The 21225-nt window shown below is 33.5% G+C and overlaps 1 protein-coding gene across 2 annotated transcripts in view; it reads left to right on the top strand.

The window, feature by feature from the left end:
• Positions 1–14686, top strand: part of LOC145255713 (pecanex-like protein 4) — a 120809-nt gene extending 106123 nt beyond the window's left edge. For both annotated transcript variants that reach the window (XM_080114305.1, XM_080114306.1), the window contains exons 8-11: positions 2000–2361; positions 8750–8870; positions 11961–12147; positions 13771–14686. In XM_080114305.1, coding sequence (XP_079970431.1) covers positions 2000–2361; positions 8750–8870; positions 11961–12147; positions 13771–14022 — 922 coding nt within the window. In that variant the 3' untranslated portion in view covers positions 14023–14686. The remainder of the gene's footprint in view (positions 1–1999; positions 2362–8749; positions 8871–11960; positions 12148–13770) is intronic.
• Positions 14687–21225: the final 6539 nt, after the last annotated feature.

The raw sequence follows: 21225 nt of genomic DNA, 5'->3' as shown, positions 1-21225 counted from the left end.
GGTCATTATGGCAAGTTTGGTAGCTGTACATCAAACGGTGTGAGCGAGCGTACATAGGTGACATCTCTGAGGCCCCACCCCATTGGTGGGGGTGAACGGTGTAACCCATAAAAACCTCCCCCCACCTTAAAGTGGGTTATTCTGCCAAATTTGGTAGTTCTATGTGAAATGTTGTAAGCATGCATAGAGTTTATCCCCTGGGGCCTCCCCCCCCCCGTTGGTTGGAAGTGACTTTGTCATACTCATTTTTGCTCCTTGATACCTCTTCTGTCATTGTATGTGGTCAGTTTAGTAGTATGATAGTAAACCATATAGAAGCCTTTTCGTGTACACACACAGACGTTGAGCTTTATTTTATATATATATTTTATATATATATATATATATATATATATATATATATATATATATTTTATATATATATATATTTTATATATATATATATAGTTTCTAACTTTATTAGTAAACTAGCATTTCAGCCCGGCGTTACCTGGATGTTTGGAGGTGTTGAGCCAAAAAAAAAAAAAAAAAAAAAAAGTGGTAGTAGGAAGGCTGGCTCGAACCCGTACTGCAAAGAAGGAAAAAAACATGACGTCTTTGCTGTTACAACCACCGCCAAAGCGGAAATGACGTAGGTTTCAATTAAGGCTAGACAATCGAAAATAGGGGATAACTTTCGACAATATCGGTGAAAAAAGTAACCCATCCCTGTAGAAAAGTACCCAGTTGAGGGTGAAGAAATTAATGTTTTTAGCCAATTTTTCAGTATTTGTCATCTGAAGGGTCGAGCTTCAAAACGATACTGATCTTTTGAAAATCCGTCGCCTCTGTCGAAAGTTTTAGGCAGACATGCGAACATACATACATTTATATATTGGTAGCTCAAATTTTTGACCCAAACCGATTAAAAAGCTTTCTCTATCTCTGAATACCTTTTATGTAAAATTTCAAATGTTTAGACCAGAAATTGTCTGAGTAATTTGGTAGAGACCGCAGAGGTCAAATTTTAACTTTGACCCTTATTATGGCCCCTTAAGATTTATTGTTTTGGGCTCAAATCAAGTTATTAAGTTAGATCCATGTCCAAGGAACCTATATCTAAAATTTCAAGTGTTTAGATCAAACTTTGGCAGAGGAATTTGGTAGAGTTCTCAAAGGTCAAATCATTGAACTTTGGCTCTTTAACACCTAAATTTATAGCCAAAAACAGATACAAAGATTTTCCCAAATCTCAATATCCTGTATATCAAATTTCGAGTCTGTAGACTGAAAATTGACAGAGTTATTGCGTAGAAAACAGACAGACATGTGCACACACAGACAGACAGACACTTTCACTTTTATAGCTATATAGATTTTACTCTTTTGCCATTTTTCTCCTTTGTTCTTCTATTTCTACTTAGCACTAAATATAAATGATTAATTATATAAATTTTCAACTTTATTTACTCTGGGTGTGATAATACTTCTGAAACTATAGGTGCAAACCTCATTATGTTATTGGAGAATTTATCTGTTAGGTAATGCTTTGGCTTTTTCCTCGAAAAATAATCTGTAATTGACAACATGTCACCATGTTTTCCATTTTATTATGGGTATCTGTAATGTAAATATCCTAAAATTTTCTCCTTATTTGTACTTTGTTCTTTATCTAATATCTGTACTTGCTTTGACTATTATGCAAATTTGTCTTTGTAAATTGTAATTACCTCTCTATAAAGTCATAAGCTTCATGATTTCCTGTATAAACATTAGCTATCCTCACTTTAGTCTTGATCATGTTTAAATTTTTTGTTTGGTGTCTAATTCCTGTGCTGATGAGACTTTATTTTAATAAAAAAAATGTCTCATCTCAGAAACTATCATATACAGATTGGTTGTTGATGTTGAATTTTTGGAGCCTGCCTAAATGGTTTTCCATAAATTATTACCTCATACTTTGTTTAAATATCTAAACACACTAATTGTTTTTTTATTTCATACGTTTTTCATCTGACAGCATTTCCCCACAACCATGTTATTCCAAGAATCACCAAAAGAAAATGACGTCAAATGGAAGCAGTAGTATTTACCGTCCGCTGACTAGCTTGGCTGGCTCTCCCGATTTCAAATGCATCTTCTCTTCGCAACTAAGTCTGCCGGTCAAGTGGCGTGAGCTGCCCATTGAGCCAACATGGTTACTAAAACTACAGGACAGTTTTCCTCGGGACTGGTACACACATGTCCTTGGCCAGCTGGCCTGGTCAGCCTCACACCAGATGCCCGTCGAACATGTTATTGCAGAGGTTGCAGCCGACAGTCTTTTGGCAAACAGTTATTCTCAACTAACCATGGCCTGCTCATCAGTATTTGAATCTCAAGGTAAGTAATATTATTTATTACAAGCATATATATATATATATATATATATATATATATATATATATATATAGTAAACATTAAATCATCAGCATACAGAATTTCTGTGTGCAACCACGTGTTCCCCCCGTTTGACAAGAATCACCAACCCTAATGCTGTTTCTATGCTTTTCTTCTTTCATCTTCCCTCTGGCCCTGCTATTGTTTCTCACACTGGCAGTTGCCGAGGAGGCGAGTACAGGTTCACAAGTAGCAAAAAAAAAAACAATGCAAGAGAAAATACAGAAAACATATACTTTTACACATTCTGTAAATATCAGTTGTGCTCTGGGTGCATGGGTGATACTATTATGGAAATGACTTTCAAAACCCTAACATCCACAACCTGCCATACACTGCCCCAAACTAGATACCGTCTTCAATTGTTGCAAACTCTAGACAGTCTGTTAACTGTCCCTGACTGTCGTAAAACTCACTGCTACTCCTAAAACGGTCTGTAAACTAATTATAAATATATCAACCTCTCAATCCGATGTTTTGTCCCAGTCAATACCACACCTTTATTAACAGTCTTATATCACTTGCTTTTGTGTGCGTTGGTGAACAATTTCCTCTCATTGTTTTTCTACTAATCTCACTTTCTATATATTTGTTCTGCTGATCAGCTTGTTTCCTCTTTTTTTTCCCAACACTTGTGGGTTGGTCGGTGGTCTGGGGACAGCAATTGTATCACATCTGAACAGTACTTCTAAGATACAAATGAAAAGCAACGGATTTAGTACAGAATCCTGATGTACTCTTTAACATTAACGGTGTCATTAAATGTGCTTAATTTTAAAATGTTTTTGAGCATTTCTGCACATTGCTTGAACAACCTTCACAAACCATTTGATTTCCCCTAGTTTATACAGAATTAACCAGACAACCTTTTTTGGCACTCTTAAAATCTTTCTCCAAATCCACAAAAAAACAAGATACAGGTTCTTCTTCTTACCAAGGTACTTCTTTTGCATTTGTTTCCAAATAAATATAGTACAAGGAGTACTTTAGCCAGGCATAAAACTAAATTGCATTTCATCTATTCTTATTTGATCCTCATGTTAAAGACTTGAAGGAATGCTATAAAAAGAGAATCTAAAAATAAATGTTACAAATGCTAAAGTGATGATCAGTGGTTATAGTTTATATTATTTGGATTATTCTGACTATTGGTCCTCCGATTTATCGGAGAGGGACCTATGTTTTCAGTGGCGTTCGTGCATCCGTGCATGTGTCCGTTAGTCCGGACAATTGCCAGATAACTGTCTATTAGTTTTTCCTGAAATTTTGCCAGAAATTGTATTTCATTAAATAGATGGACACAGTAAAAAAAATGTTTTTTGTAAAAATTCCCGTTACATCCCCAGGGGCTCAAAAGATGTTAAAAAAATTTTTTAAAAATGGCCCAAAATAACACGTTTTGCCTCATAACTTTTGATCCATCTATTGGATTTTTCTGAAACTTGGCCAAAATTTGGAGTTCACTGTTCTTAATATAAATCCAGTATGGGTGATCCTGGCAAAATTCTGGTTTGCGTCTCCAGAGACTTTCAGTGCTAAAAACGTCCCTTTCTGTGGCTCTTTTTTTCATATTTCTCAACAAAAACTTGATATAGTGGTTTTTCACCATGATCAACTCAAATATAGATGTGTTAAGGCCTGAAACTGCACCGTTATCCATTTACACTGGGATTTGGTGTTCCCAGGGGTTCATAAGAGGTCAAAAATGACCCAAAATAACACTTTTTGCCCCATAGCGATCCATCCATTAGATTTTCCTGAAACTTGGCCAAAATGTGGAAGCCATTGTTCTTAATATAAATTCAGCATGGGTGATCTTGGCAAAATTCTGGGTCGCATCCCTCTGGGACTTTTAGAGCTAAAAACACATGCCTTTTTGAAGCTCTTTTTTCATATCACTCAAAAACTTGATGTGTATGTCTATATAGTGGTTTTTCATCGTGCTGAATTCAAATATACATGTCTTAAGGTGTGAAACCGCATCGTTTGTCCATTTTCACTGGGATTCGGCATTCACCAAAGCTCAAAAGGGATCACAAATGCCCCCAAATTGCAAAAAAAATGGCACTTTTGCCCAATCTATTAGATTTATCTGAAACTTAGCAAAAATGTGAAGGCAATATTGGCCCTTCACACTTCTCACATTCATAATTTCTTCACTATTTTTTGTGGTATCATCCCACATGCAGCACCAGAGGGGGGCTACGCTATGCTTGTTTTTCTTATCTTGGGTGTTATTTTCATGATATTTCAGTCGACGTAACCTCCGATTTGTTTTTTCAGGTGTATCTTGTACCATACATGATGGGCTTGTCAAAAAATATTCAAAGAATATGTAATCCATATAACATCAGGACAGTATACAGGAGAGACTCAACTCTCCAAAAACATCTTATACGAGTTGAGCCTTCTACAGAGAATGTCATTACTATGATACTTGGATATGGCCAATGTACATTTGGATGACGAAGATGTTGAGGTTGTCGAGAAGTTTTGTAACCTTGATGAAACTATTGGAACACAGTGGAAGAGATGCTGGTGTGTATGAGATTCCATATAAACGTGGAACACTATATGAAGGTGATGCGTATCTCCCACTAAAAGTAAGGTTAAAAGAACATCAATAAACTTTAGTACAGGGAGATATTCCAAAGTCGGGTGTGGCTGACTATATATGAAAGGAAAATGGAATGAAATAAAAATTATAGAGAACGGTGAAGAGTAACTACTCAAATAATGAATACATATGCAGCTGATGATCTACTAAGCATGCTTGGTATAGAAGTGACACAATATAGAAACCATTAATTATAAATAATGAATGTAAATTATATATATACACACAAGGTGTCATCAATAAGTTTCCAGACTTTTTTTTTTTTCGTATGGACACTTTTCGTAATAGTACACACATGAAACTCTAGTCTCCTTCAAAGTAATCTCCTCTGGCTGCAATGCACTTGTTGTACCATTCCAACAACTTATGAAAGACTCCATGGAAGTCCTCTTGTGTGAGCATATCAATGACCCTCGTTACAGCTTGTAAAATGTTTTTGACTCCTAATGGGGGTATGACACCAATGATTTTGACAATCGTTTTTATAACCACTGGTTGTGGTAACCAACCAATGAAAACATTCCAAAGTTACTATAAAAATTGTCGAATTTTGAATTCAATCAGTTCGCTGTTGGCTATGTCATGAACCGCATTTGAATATTTAGCCGTCATCTTTGTTACTGGAAATTATTTCCCACTCCGTATCGATACTGCACTCTGTTCAATATAATGTCTCAACACTTAACACAGCTTCTTTTATCGTTTCAATTATCTCACAATGGCAGCCTCTAAGATTTTACTTGAGCTTAGGGAATAACCAAAAGTGACAGGGAGTAAGGTCTGGACTATAAGGAGGATGAGGGACTGTCTTGATGCCCATCTTGATCAAATAGTCTGTGACAAGGATGTGAACTGGCACATTGTACTGATGGAAATCCCACTGACCCAGTTTGAAGAGTTCTGGCCTCTTTTGACGGAATCTCTTCTTGAACTGCTTAAAACCTGAACATAGTATTGTTGACTGTCTGTCCAGTGCATGTAAATCATGCCTGTGCTTTCACAAAAAGGAATCATCATAAGTTTCTGTGTGGATTTGCTCTCTCTGGCCTTTTTGGGTCTGGGAAAGCTAGCAAGCTACTACTGGAAACTCTGTCTCTTGGTCTTTGGGTCATAGCAGTAGATCCAGCTTTCATTGCATGTCACCAGAACATCAAGAACTGTGGGATCTGAATTGATCAGCTCAACCATCTCCTTGCTGTCATGACAACGTCTTTCTTTCTGGTCTTCTCTGAGCACCCTTAGGACAAACTGCACGCAAATCTTCTGCATCTTCAGTTCCTTGTGTACAGTTTCACACTGACATCAAACTGTGCACTTATTGTTTCTATAGACACACGGTGGTCGTTAACCATCAAATTCTTTATTTAGCCAATCAGATCTAGTGTTTCAGTTTCCTTAGTCCTCTCACACCTCTTAGACTCCCTGTCTTCTTTGAATCTCTTATGCCACTCAAAAACTAATGCCCAATTCATGCAAGATGGTCCAAAACAGTCTGAAAAATTTCATATGTTTCTATGACATTTTTCCAAGTTTAAAACAGAATTTTATTGCATATCGTTCTTCTAAAGTTTCCTCACGTCCAGATTTTCCTGCTGTAGCTGTTTGTTTGAACATGTTATAAAGATTGGGCCGTCATCTCAGATGCACAGCAATAACATACTGAATTTTCAAGAGTCTACAACAATTTTAAATGTCTGTATAAAAAAATCTGCAAACTTATTGAAGACACCTCATGTATGTATATATGTATATATATATATATATATATATATATATATATATTTATATGTATTGCCTAAAATTCAGGAAGAATCCGTGGCATATTGGATAAAGTACTTTGTAAAATTCAGTTGTAAGTTACACTCTGGAAGTTGAAGTGTCACTCCTCAGTGTGGGCAACACACAAAATACGATTGCAAATTATTTAAGACTTCTAACCCATCATGACTAATGGCATAAGAGTATGCTACCCTTGTGGATTAAAGGTCAGAGGTTACATTGACTGAAATGTTGTGAAAATAACACTTTAAGATAAGAACAGTAATCTGAATGATGCAAATTATCAACGCTCATCCCCAAAATTCAAAATCATTGTTGTAGTATTGGAAAGCTCTCAAAAAGAGTAAAGTTCCCCTGCTCAGTTTGTGGAAAAGGAGTCTTGAAATTAAATTTTCTTTTTTCATATCTGTGAACATTGGGTACACAAGATGTGCAGTGGAATTACTGGTAGGTTGAAAGAGAATAACCAATTTGTGTGCAAGATGGATGGAAACTTGGATATGGACAATGTACATTTGGATGGTGTCAATGTGAAGGTTTTCAGGAAGTTTTATAACCTTGGTGATACTATTGGAACACAAAGTGGAGCAGATGCTGGTGTGATTGCAAGAATAAGTTCAGGGAACTTCTGCCATTACTAACCAAAAGAGCATTATATAGAAGTGAAATTTGGCAAGTGAATGGAGATAAATGATACGAGAATGATACAATGGATGTGTAAGGTTAATTTTGATAACAAGCTTAGTTCTGATGCTCTTAGGGGAAGATTAAATTTGCCAAGTATGAGATGTGTGTTGAATAGGAGACTGATGGTATGGTCACATTGAAAGAATGGATGTAAGTTCTTGAATGTCAAACAGATAGGTATCAAGTTGTTTATAGGTGAAGGTAAAGGAAAATGGATCTGAAGGATAAATGAATATTTGGCCAGAGATAAGTTACTTTAAAAGTTAATTTTTTAAAACCCTTTAATGGATGTTAGCATGTAAGATAGATGTTAAACCAAATATGATGATGATTTATTGCAAGTAGATCAACCTCAACTGGGGAGAAGTTTAAATTCTTGATTCTGCTATATAATAAGTTAACCATGGTATTAAAAATTATATTTTCATTGGAAATAATTGCTTTATAATACTAAAGAAAATATAAGTATTTTTGTCATAATTTAGACCAATAAATAACTCTAAAACTATTGTTAACTCTGGTGGTCTACGTGTATGCCAACTTTTGCTGACAGCAACTGGTCATGTGTGTATGTCTCGACTTTGATTGTAAATGATGAGCAACAAACATCTCAAGAATTTTTTTATAGCTCAGTTAGTTCTCAGAAATCTGTTCATTCTTGGGCTTAGCACTTAATTTCTTTGAGATACATAAGTATCCGCATTTTCAATTAAGATTCTCCTCTACTTCTCAAATGTGGAATTAATAAAACAGTGAAGAATATTAATTTTCTTTAATTCACCTTTTTAAGAATATTAATTTTCTTTAATTCACCACTTAACTATGTTATAGTTTATCTTTCTAGCAGGCTTTTAATGATCATACCAGATTCCAGAACATTCATTTGGCTTTAGTGCTGTTAAGGTAACATCACTAGCAGGTACAATATTCCTCATTTGCACCAATGTGTAGTCATGTCAAAGGAATCTTGAGTTTCAAATCCTATGGTATTTTAAATATTTGTTTAGAGTTTACTAATATGGTGATGTATCCTCATGTCCAGTTGTCCTGACAAAGCGGTGTTCAGAGAAATCAAAGACGCTTGAGGGTTATGTCTATTAGCCCTTCAAATTTTGGAAACTATGTGCAGCTCAAGATTAGTAATCATTTCACTAATTTCATTTTTCAATATCAAAATGTATTCTTTTTTTTATGCTTTCTTATTTGAGAACTGCTTATGTCTTATGTTTTTTATTTCTTTCCCACCAGACATTCATATGCCAGCTAGCTATTTGTATAAATATTATATTGGAAACATTCCATGGAATGCCATGTGGGATTGGCTTGCAGAAAACAAAGATCTACAGAATATTGTTCTCAAAGCTTTCAGGTCAGTGTCTTGAATCTTTTTTTATTTTTAACTCAGAAGTGCTAAATAAGTCATTTGTTTCAACATGGTATAAAAACGGATATGAATATAAGTATCTGACCTCACTGTCAAAATCAAATACTCCAGTTGGCATTTATTTGATAATAAAAATAAATGACGTCATCATGCATAATGTCATCTGTATCCTTCCCACTAATATTTTCTTCATTTTTAACCTATATATATATATATATATATATATATATATATATATATATATATATATATATATATATATACGACGGTTCTAGGTTCGATCCTCGCCTTGGGATAGGTGCTAGTCTAGCGGCACTGATGAGTTGTGATACAACAAAACAGGACTGTATCTCGATGACTACAAATATATTTTATATTTTATAAAGTCTCCCTCTTTGGGTTGAGCACTGTCGTAAATAATCTCACTCGCTACTTAATTTGGCTGAAAAATGCGAAGCTCGCGGTTTGTTTACAAACAAGCGTTTGAGCACTTTACAAGTGGCGGACGGATGTTTATTTAAATAGACATTCGGACAGATTAGTTGCGGGACTGTCATCACGACGGTTCTAGGTTCGATCCTCGCATTGGGATAGGTGCTAGTCTAGCGGCACTGATGAGTTGCGATACAACGAAATAGGACTGTATGTCGATGACTACAAATATATTTTATATATATATATATATATATATATATATATATATATATATATAAAATATATTTTATTTTTATTTATTCACACTGAACAAGGCATATTGTTACTAGGACATAACAGGCTATGTTTATGGATTTTATGTATGTTGCATTTAAATTTCTGCTAGTTAGTACAGTCAGAAGAGCAAAAGAAGAAATTCCAAGGGCACATGATAATAGAAAAGAAACTATTAAAGTAGAAAGTTTCCGGAATCTGAAGACTTTTACATGCAGGTTGGTCGGAGGTATTTATGTTATGAAGGTACAGATGCTATAAGTTTGGAGCATTCTGTCAAAGCACTTGTGAAACAAACACAGGTATGCAATATTGGTGATGGGACAGGGGCTGGATATTGGTAGACAATGCAGGACCTATTAGGTTAGATTTTTTCTTTACACTTTTTTTCATTTTACCTCTTAATTCCTAGGTAAATCATTTATTTCAATTTGGTACAAAAACTGTTAAAAAAAAAAAGGTTATCTAACCTTGCTGTCAAAATCCAATATTCTAGATAATATCACACCTTCAAAATAATATTTTCTTTGTTTTTAAGTAACATTGTTGTCTATTCAAAGCATTAAACTCTCCAAAGTTCTAACTTCTAAGATAATCAGGAATTTTCTAACAGTTAATTTCTTTTCTAATCCGAACTAGCTTCATGATTGAACATTTACAATATTGACCTTCTGACTTTGTTTTATTTAAAAATTTATTTAAAATATAAATTTAATATAAAATTCCAAAATTGTATTCTAAATGACATCTGATTAAATTATCTTTTCTTCTCTTTACTGAGACAAAAGAGCTAGGATTCCTTGTTGCTATCAACTGGATCTTCCATCAAATCTGGACAAGTGACGCTATGCATGAACCACTGTGTTTGGCTAATAGACAAAGGAATGCAAAGCTGGGTGATAGACAGAGCCTATCTACTTCAGTTTGCAAACCAGATATTTTTTTTCTCTCCAGCTCTAGCAACATAGTCAATCAGGGCTAAGTATGTCTCATTCTCTTCGGTGTTTCTATACCAAGACATTTGAAGTCTGTTTTACACCAGTTTTTTTTTTTTTCTAAATAAATGTTTGGACAAGCTTGTGAAGAGGACTAATCACATGCCTCAGTACTATGTCAGCTATTACTATGTCACAGCATGGGTGAAAAATGCACATATTAAATATCTAGTTTTGTATCTCTTCCAGAAGAGATTTTCTCTTCAAAAAAAAAGTTTCATAGAAGAATAAAGAATATTACTGGAGAAAATTTGATATGTCAGTTTGACAACTGCTACTTTTCAAATAGAATGGACGTTTTTTACGGTCATGATCTGAGACAACTTTTTAACTAATCTAGGACACTATAATTGGAAGCAAGTCATGTGGTTCACAGAGGGAAGAGGAGTAAAGAGTATTAGTCAGTATTTTTAATCATTTTACACTACCTTTTTTTTTTTTTTTTTTTTTTTTTTTTTTTTTTAACTATTCGAAGAACAGTGATATGTTAACACTGGACACCTTTTGTGGAATTGGATAATGCAAATAATTAGAAAAAAAAATTTTTAAATAAAAAATAATCAGAAAATGTTCAGATTATTTTGGAATGAGGATTTTTTATGGCTATATTTTTAGATATTCATTCATACTTCATTCAAGTTAATTTTTTAAAACTATAAATTCCTTTGCTAAAGACAAAATTTATGTTTCAGAATTTTGAGATGGAGAATAATAAATTGTCTGATTTGCATTGTTCAGGTGCATCTTGTCAAACTCTGGAAGATGTATGGAATTTTCAATGGAACCCTTTATTTAATTCATAGGGGTAGTTTGTTCTCATTTCATCAACCATGATTAGCTGGAAGTCTTTATCATTGCTTGTACTGAGGATTAAACCTCAACTTAAAGACTGCCATTTAGTACTTATTATTACTTATTATTACTTAGTACTTTATTTGTTGTGCCACGGGTTCATAGGGCTTCTACCCAGTTATGGTTGACAGAATGAGAACATGCTGTTCTCATGGATTAAATAAAATGTTCCATTCAAAATTTTATACAGATTCCCGAGTTTAACAAGACTCACCCGAAGAAAGTATCATTTGCATGATGAGAGCTGTAGTCTTAACAATCCAAACTAAAATTGAGAATTGCCATGGCTTGTAAAATTTCTAGTAGCTAAATACTGATTATGAAAAATTCAGGGGAAGTAACCAAGTTTGAATAATCACAGTGATAGTAAACTGTGTATTGCCAAACTTATACTCGCTCATAAATTTAAAATTTATTTCTATTTTCAGCTCACTGACATTATATGAGATTAATAGCAATCGTTCTCCACTGTTTAGTTGGGGTTATAATGTTGGTAATTTTTATGTTACCTTTTCTCCAGATATGGTTTCAAGTTGATGATGGATGAAGTGCTTATGAATCCAATCACAAGTCATGAAGAGCTTCAGGAATGCCTGGAAGATTATGATAGAAACTGGTTCATTGGACTAGAATCGGACCCCGACTGGAGCCGAGCAATCTTAGCTGGAAAACCTCACCTCTTCTCGCTGGGGCACAACACTTCTCAGGTATGCAATCATTTGAGGTCAAAGGGTAATTAAGCAAAATGGTCTCTAGACCTGCATCATTTGATGAATGATTTGCAAGTTATATGATTATAATAGTTCTGAAAAATGAAACCAAGTACCTAAAATGAAGTTATATTAAAATAAAGTTATATTAAAATAAAGTTATATTAAAATAAAGTTATATTAAAATAAAGTTATATTAAAATAAAGTTATATTAAAATAAAGTTATATTAAAATAAAGTTATATTAAAATAAAGTTATATTAAAATAAAGTTATATTAAAATGAAGTTATAAAGTCTTATTATCTCACTTTAGTTTTTTAACTCATGACCTAGACATACACACATAAGCATTATCTTTATAGATTTTATTTGAAATTTTGTGTTGCATCGAGAGAACTGATATAAAATGATTTCATGGATTTGTAATGTGAGTCTTAAAGACACGCCTAGTTCTAATAATCTCAGAGGAAGATTAAATCTGGACAGTATAAGGAGATATGTGCAGAAGAGTAAACTTTGATGGTATGACTGCATTATGAGAGTTTTTGGGTTAGAGGTCCTGGATATGACCTTAAACTATATCCGATGGTGAGGCTCCAGCTTGTGGGCTTTGTGGAGTGTGGAGCCACCCTTTAATTGCCATTGCTCTCAGGTCCACTCTGACCTGGAATAGTAGTACCGGTTAGGGTTCCAACTAAGGGTTAAATAGAAACCAACTTGAAAAAAAAACAAATATATTCTATTAAAAAAATTTTCTGGATTTGGCATTAAATAACCTGAAAAGGGTTGATATGCCGTAAAACAAAAACAACCAACCAACAATCTTGGGTTAGAAGTATAACGGTTGACTTATCTTTTATGAAGAAAATAGGAACAAACTTTTATCGCTTAAAACCTGATTACTTCTATGATTACAGAGATTTATTGTTTTGTTGTTTCTAAATATTTTACAATTTTATGAAGTTGTTTAATTTAATTCATTTATATTTTAATTATATGTAAGTATATTTATAGTCTTTAAATTGTATTTAATCAAATCATAAATTACATAAACATTTTATTTTTCATGTAAATTAAAAACTTTCAAAAACTGACCCTATCTAAAAATTGAACAATCAATAAATAAAGTTTTTTCTAATCTGAGGATTTGTTTACCTACTTCCTGCAGTTGCAAGGTTAGTCACAGAGTACATTTATATTAGGAATTCAGTTATAATACTAGTATGGTCTGTCTAGTCTGTATTTCTTCGATCAAAAGTGCTTCAAGTGATAGTTAATAACTCCCTCCTTCCTAAAGATGGAAGCAATGCCTCTGGGCAAATTTCTCAAGGCCCATCAGATACAACACTTTGATCTTAGGCAAAAATTGTCCTTTTTAATTGTTTTTTATTTTAATGTTATAATGGTTCCATTCAAGCAAGAATTGTTCAATAATCAAAGGCTGGAGAAAATGTTTTTTTGTTTTTTTAATAATGTTATTTGATTAAGCTCTCTTACGAAACAAAACAATTTTACAGTCAGAATCTGTAATTTAGAAAAGAATCTGTAATTATATCGGAATAGGGAGAAAATATTTGAATCATCCCATCACCAATATAATATTTATTTATCTTTTGCAGGCAACCTATACAAGCCGTGTATTAACTCTTCAGGACGTAATGATGCAAGTTGGACGACTCAACCCTGAGGTGGTGCGTGGTCAATGGGCCAATCTGAGCCTCGAGCTGCTCTATTTTACTAATGATGATGAAGAACGCTACAGCATCCAAGCCCACCCAACAATCCTACGCAATCTCACCGTCCAAGCAGCTGATCCCCCACTTGGATATCCGATTTATGCTTCAGAGCCGATCTCAATACCAATCTTGTGAAGCTTTTCATTTTCCCTGTTCAGTTAGGGATATAAACAAAACTTTCATTTTTTTTCCTTAAATCTGAAGCCTCCATCTCATCAGTGGCCTGAGACCTATAAGGTCACCTTCTGAAGCCTGCCGTGTTTTGCTGGACTAAGAACTGTACAATTTGACTATGGCAATCCGATGTGACCTTAAGGCTATTAAGATCTGTATTTCTGCATTTTTCTCTGCAGTGTTTTGTATGATGGATTCTTACAATGTCGTTAGCAGCCTATTTAATTTTAATTGATCTGGAGTTTACCTAGCATCATCATCTTCGGTAACCCTCATTTGAGACCTCGTTAACAACAACCACTGATCTGGAGCAAATAATTTTACATTCAACATAAATCTGTTTTTTTACCTACCACACATCATGACATCATTTTGTTTTTTAAGACTTCGACAATTTTTATTGATCTGATACATTCTTTCCCCAATTCTTCAATTTTTTTATACAAATCTTTGCATTATCCTCTGGAGTTAATGACACCTAATTGCGAGTCCGTTGCTTTTTAAAAAAAAATGTGACAAAAAAATAAATAAATAAAACAAAACAAGACACAATTGCAATCCCAAATTTCACTTCCCACCATCTAAAGCCTTTGTACAAGTTTACAAATTAAAAGATCTGACAGTCGGTCTTGAATTTTTATTTTTTATTTTTTGTGGAAGATGAGGTTCAGGATTGTGGAATCTGTTACCTAAACAGTCTCCGATCCCTGAAAAGTCTAACTTCAGTTCACAAAATCTTCTACTTCCACTAGTAATATTTCATATATACTATATATTATAGCGTTTGGATTTTAATAATGGACAGGGACATATTTTTCAAGGATCTGCAAGTTCAACCATTTTTTATGAAAAAAATTTAAAGAATTAAGAAGAATTGATATCTGATGAAAGATATCACAAACAAAAATTTATAAAACTTTTTTTTCTTTTTAAAAGACAACCATCACTAAAGACATTGTGTATTCTCGTTTTGTTTTCTTTTGTTTTAAAACCAGAATCACCAACTCCAATTCCAATGAATTTGCTCTGATTCTGATTCCACAAGCATTTCACCACCACCAACTATCACACATCCTATGCAGTAAGCATATCTCATCTGGGATGAACATCAGTAAAGAGTTCCACCTTTGCTTTGGTTCAGCATTTTCTGTATCCAATATGTGATAATATCACTTATGGTTTATAAGTGATATACTTATAAATAATAAGGATATCATTTACAAATCATAAGTAATATCTTTATGATTTATAAGTGATATCCTAATTATGTCAACTACAGCTACCACGTCTTAGTAGAATGTGATAATATAACCATTCTGTCCGTTGAGATCTGATTCTTTTAATTTCCCCCTTTATCCATGACTATATTGTTATCTGAAGTCTTATCTATGGATCAGTACAGTCAAGTGTTCAGCATACCTGGAATCCAGATTCCCCTTCAGTTGGCAATCCATATTTACACTGGCTATCAAAAAAACATTCTGTAGTATAAAATTTTTTTTAAATTCGCAATACTTAATTGATCACTTATAAGATGTAAATCTCATTTTTTTTTAATATATACGATAGTGCAAGTGTGAAACTTTACGTATTGTATACGTAATTGACCCAATGAATATCATCACCGATTGTGTAATCATCTATGCCAGGTTCAAATCTTATCAGATGTTGTTGTGGTCAATTTAAATACTAATACTGTTGGGAAAGGTATGAATCCACATGTTCCCTCTCAGCTATTGTTACTAATAGCAACTTGTGTTCAATTAATTGCCTCTAATGAATCGTTTAGAATAGATATTGTGCTTTGGTATTTAATAACTTCAAAATGGTTGTTATGTCACAAAACGGACTAACTGAACATTTTAACGAGGACCATACATTCCTTTAAATTTTCAACCATGCCCATTATAACAAGGGACCGTGTCGTAGAAATAAGGTTTTACTAGCCTTTCGGAAAATCTCCCTCGGCAAGATAATCCCTTTGCTAGTACGATCAATGGCTAGAAAATTTGGTCTCGAGTTTTTTTTAAATGTGTAAAACCAAACAATAGAACACAACTCTAAAAATTTAACAATTTTTTTTTTTAATTTTTTTATTTACAAATCTTTCCCGTTGATGTGAATGATTGAATTCAGTAATGTAAAAAAATAAAATAAAATCCAAAACCAAATCAAAAAATAATAAACCATACAAAAAATTGAAATGTTTAGTTTAAGTTGATTTTTATGAACTGAAAATTTTAATGAAGAAAGCCACCATGGAATTTTCTTGGATTTTTTTTAATATTGCTGTGTTTCAACCTTGTGCCATACATGAAAGTTTATAATCGTATCTTGTTAGCTGCTTTTTTATGTGCCTTTATCATGGTCTTTCTAGACTGAGGGAATGTTGCCTGCAAATAGTTGCTTTTATACTTCAAAAAAGACTAAGTCAAGACAAAACTGTTGGAAGACAGAGGAGCTTTATTCGTCTTGATTTTTGTTCCAAATCACTAACCAGTGAGGGAAGGGGTGTGAAACGGATCAATAATCACTATTTGATCTTATCAGAGAATTTTTTAAAAAACGTATTCATACATGTTGTGCTCTCGATGAACTCTTGACTTCTTTCACTCTCTCTTTAAGCCAGGTTTCATTGGATCTGTTTCTAGCCATTTCCACACCCCAGTAATTTTAACCTCAAGTTCAATATGTTGACTCCAACCATACTTTCATTTCCTCATATTCTCTACTCACTGTTTTATATACTGTTGAGTTTACTCTAATATTTGATACTGGGTCCATGATTCCATAGCCCTTCATTCAAATGACCACGCGTACACATGAAGAAATGTTTTAAATACCTAATTAATTTGTGATTATTTACAAGTTTTGAAATCAACTTTAAACAATACATTGTCACATATAAAGATTTGTAAAGATGGAAATTAACATACTCAGGAGACAGATCGATAATCAGTATTTGATTACATCTTATCAGAGCATTTCCAAATAACATGTTCATACATGTGATACTTCTAACAAACTGATGACTTGTCACTCTCACTCCCTCTCTCTTTGAGCCATGTAATGTCATATCCATTTCTATCAATTCCTATCGCCCCAATAAGTCTAACTGATAAGTTCAGCAAGTTGATCCTGACTTTAAATTCGTTTCCTGTTTTTTTTTTGTTTGTTTTTTTTTTTCAACCAATTTATACCCTAATAGGTCTCCTCAACCAACAGTATAAATAATTTCTGACTTTATTTTGTTTACTTGACATATTTATTGATAACTAAAACAAAAAATGTGTTGCATAAAACAATCTTGAAAGAGTGAAAATGTTGATCATTTACATTCTAAAATTATTAAGTTAAAAGCAACAAGTTTGAAAAAATAGTTTGGTTATAACTAAAGTATACCTCCTAAGAACTTCGTCATATGATTGAGAACAGAATTTTTAAATAGGAGGCAATTGTTCCATTGTGTCAGCACATGTATGACTTCAGACCTTGTTTTTTGGGGATTTTTTTCCAGGAAAGTTTCACTGTCCTCCCACATAGTGTGCCTAGTCTTTCCAAATATCACCCATCTGATACTGACCAGGTTCAATATTGCTTAATTTTGGTGATCTAACAAGAAACAGTGTTAATATGATTATGTCATATTAGCTTAGTTTGGTTTCTTCTATAAAGAAATAAAAATAAAAATGGAATTAACTGAAATCAAAGGCAGTCTAAATGATCCTTTTTCATTGGCTAAGATGTAGGGGAGGGCGCCACTCCTTCCCTGAATTGCTCGGTTACACAGCTTAATAATGTTGAGTGTTTAGCAAGGAATCATCAAGTATGATTTTTTTTTAATCTAATATGACTTGAGTGAGGATTAAACTCTTGTCTCTTTACTTGGCTGAGTGAGCATTAACCATTATGTTAAATCTATAAAAGATGGATTTAATCTATGTAATAATATGCTAAGATAAATTTGTATTCGTAAATACCTTCCACCCCTTTTTTTTAAAGATGGGATCACTGACAATGCCATACAAATGAAGTTTCATCTAATATTGCCCTTGTGTCAAATGTGAAACTAACTATACTCCATTTCTTAGACTTTGGGCAAGGATAAGTGTAATTTCCATTCTGTCCAAAAATGATACAATAATATTGTGTGTGGGGGGGGGGGGCTATGTTTGCTGCTGATGTCTATAGAATGGAAAAGTTCTGAGGAATGACCTCTTATAAACAGATATATCCTGAAAGTACAGTAACCAGAATACTTAGATGTTTCAGTTTTAAAAAAGTTTGATAGAATAATATAAAGAGTACAACTGTGAAATTAAAAATAATTGAGATTTTTTTCATTCGATGTGGCAACATTTGTGTGTGACTGTACAATTCGTACACTAATGTGGTGTTATAAAATGATTGTTTCTTCAAAATAAGATGCTGATATTACAGAAAATTAACTAAGGATGACATGAAAGTGCACACGTCTGAGTGATGAATGTACCGCCCAAGTGTATGGATTACAAAGAGGAAATACATTGTGTTGCATAATCAGTATACAAGCAGCAGCCTAATTGTCATCTTCACTAAATATTAAACTTTACAAGGCTTATTGATACCTTGTTTCGCTCATCGTTCTTTTTATGCACACTTTTGATGTGATCCTCTCAGATTGAGAAAATGCCTGTCATGTAATTTTTAAAATTAATTCATATCTTTAAAAAGACTAATTTTACCTAAGTCTTATGAAAGAAAGGGGGTAATTTATTTGCTGTGATTTTCATTTCAAATCATTGACCACAAGTTGGAGGGACAGAGATCAAAATCGCTAATTAGTTATATCTTGTGAGCCCATGTCATTATATATCCAATGCCTTGTGTGCTTCTAAATTGTTTGCTTCCTATCAACTTTGCTCATTGATCTATGGACATCATATCCATTTCAATACATTCCCACAGCCTAAGTAATTTTCAACCTGCTGACCCTTTCGCATATATATATCTCTACTATTATATAGAAGGGACTTTGTTTTCATGTCTGTGATTTTGCTCCCTATGGACTCGAAAATGGCTGGGCCGATTTTTATGAAATCTCACTCAAAGATACTTTTTGTGCCTGGCATTGTACGTTTTGTATCAGAATGTCTTCAATAAGTATCGATAATCGAAATAATCCGATGAAAAAAGGAACAGATGTGTTTAAAGTTAACACCTTACACAACTTAACATCACAAGTGTATTTGAGAAGTTTTATTAACACAAGTTGAAAGACTCAACATATAAAATCTGCAGTAGGTTATTTGATATGACAGGGGTGCATTCAAAATGAATGTTTCTCTTTAGAGCACAATTGAAGTATGATACTTGACTTTTGCATTTTAAACTTTCAATTCAAGTTTTATATAAAAAATAATTTTATAAAATCAGCAGTAGGTTCTCTACAGTGCAATGTAGACTACAATGTATTGTGGACTGTTACTGCAAGAAGCATGTGAGCTTTCTCCTCGTGCACTGTGATGGGTCCCCAACTAGAGCAGGCAATTGATTGTTTTGATTGAAAAAAAAATGAGCGATTTCACCGATTTCAATGGCAATAAAAATATGGGAGGGTGAAATATTTGTAGATTATCTTTCAATCCCGGGCAACATTAGGTTACCTTGCTAGTGTGTGTGTAATAAATATATATAGCTTAGAGGGTTAGGAGAATAGAGTAAATTCAATTCTATAAGAAGAGACTTATCGGGATAATATAAAGCTCAACAAATTTCATTGGAGCTTATATAGAAGACAATAAGATTAGGAAATGAAGTCACAAAAACTATATATTGATGAATATAGAATGGTTCATCTATTCAATAAAGGTATGCAAGTAAAGAGTCCTCTCCATCCTCCAACTAAATAATTGAACCATTTGTGTGTATATTATATTATTTAAAGTGAAATGAAACAAGTCTTTGGACAAGACAAAAATGTTTATTTTTCATCAATTTGGTACAAATATCAAACAAAAAACTTTCACATTACTAAAAATACATAGAAATGAGATAAACTAAATTTTTTAAAGAAAATAAACAGTTATTAAAAGATTTCCTAAAATAGTGAAAAAAGTATTTGGACAGATGCAAAAAGAATGTTTAATATTTAATTGGGCCTCCTTTGGCACTAATTACTGCTGTCAAACGATTGCCATAGTTTTTCACAAGGTCCTGGCAAATGCCTAACAAAATTTTTCCCTATTCTTTTCTTCAAAATTAACCACAAATTTTCAATGGGATTTAAGTCTGGTGATTGGCTGCGCCATTGCAAAACATGATTTCCCTTATCCTTGAATCATTTCTGAGTTGCCTGCATTCTGTGTTTTGAATCATTGTCTTGTTGGAACTGCCAATCCCATTTTCTCCACAGATCTTTGCAAGTTATTCTCCAAAATATCCCTGTATTTCGCTCCATTCATCCTGACTTCGATTATTTTTAGTATTCCAATCCCGCGTAAAGAAAAGCAGCTTCAAATCATAATTTTTCCTCCTCCATGCTTCACAGTAGGAATAGTGTTCTTCACATCAGATACAGAATCGTCTACACGCCAGACATGGCTTACATCATTATTGCCAAAATAGCTCAATTTTGGTCTTATCCAACCATATCACATTATCAAATGTATCCTCATTGATATAATTTTTGGCATGCTCTAGTCTTGATTTAAGGTGAACTTTCTTCAATAAAGGAGTGTTGCAAGGTCTGTGATGCTTGAGACTTTGTGCAATTTGTTATTGATGGTCATCTTGCAGACACTGGTGCCCATGCTGCTGAAGTTTTTGAAGCTCTTCATGGGTCACAAAAGGATCATTTCAAACATTCGCAAGATTTTTTGCCAACATTTTTCTGAAATTTTCTGAGGAGCTCCTGACCGTGGCATGTTTTTTGTAGTACCTTACTCTTTCCACTTGTTAACAAAGTACCCTACAGAGCTAACAAGAACATTCAAAGTTTGTGCTATACATCGGTAGCTTTTATTAACTTTATGGGCTGAAATAATACAGTCTTTTATGAACTGTTTGAGTACCTTTTGCTTGACCATGTTACAATGTTTTCTGAGAGAGATCTGGGCAGAGAATGACTAGAAGTTCACTGAATATTGAACTAGTACTTTCTAGAATGATCTGGAATGTAAAAAA

The sequence above is a fragment of the Euprymna scolopes genome, chromosome 31, assembly GCF_053919585.1.
Source record: "Euprymna scolopes isolate OS-2025 chromosome 31, ASM5391958v1, whole genome shotgun sequence".
NCBI classification, from domain to species: Eukaryota; Metazoa; Mollusca; class Cephalopoda; order Sepiida; family Sepiolidae; genus Euprymna; species Euprymna scolopes.
Note: the sequence above shows the minus strand (reverse complement) of the source record. Positions and strands in the feature narration are given on the sequence as shown.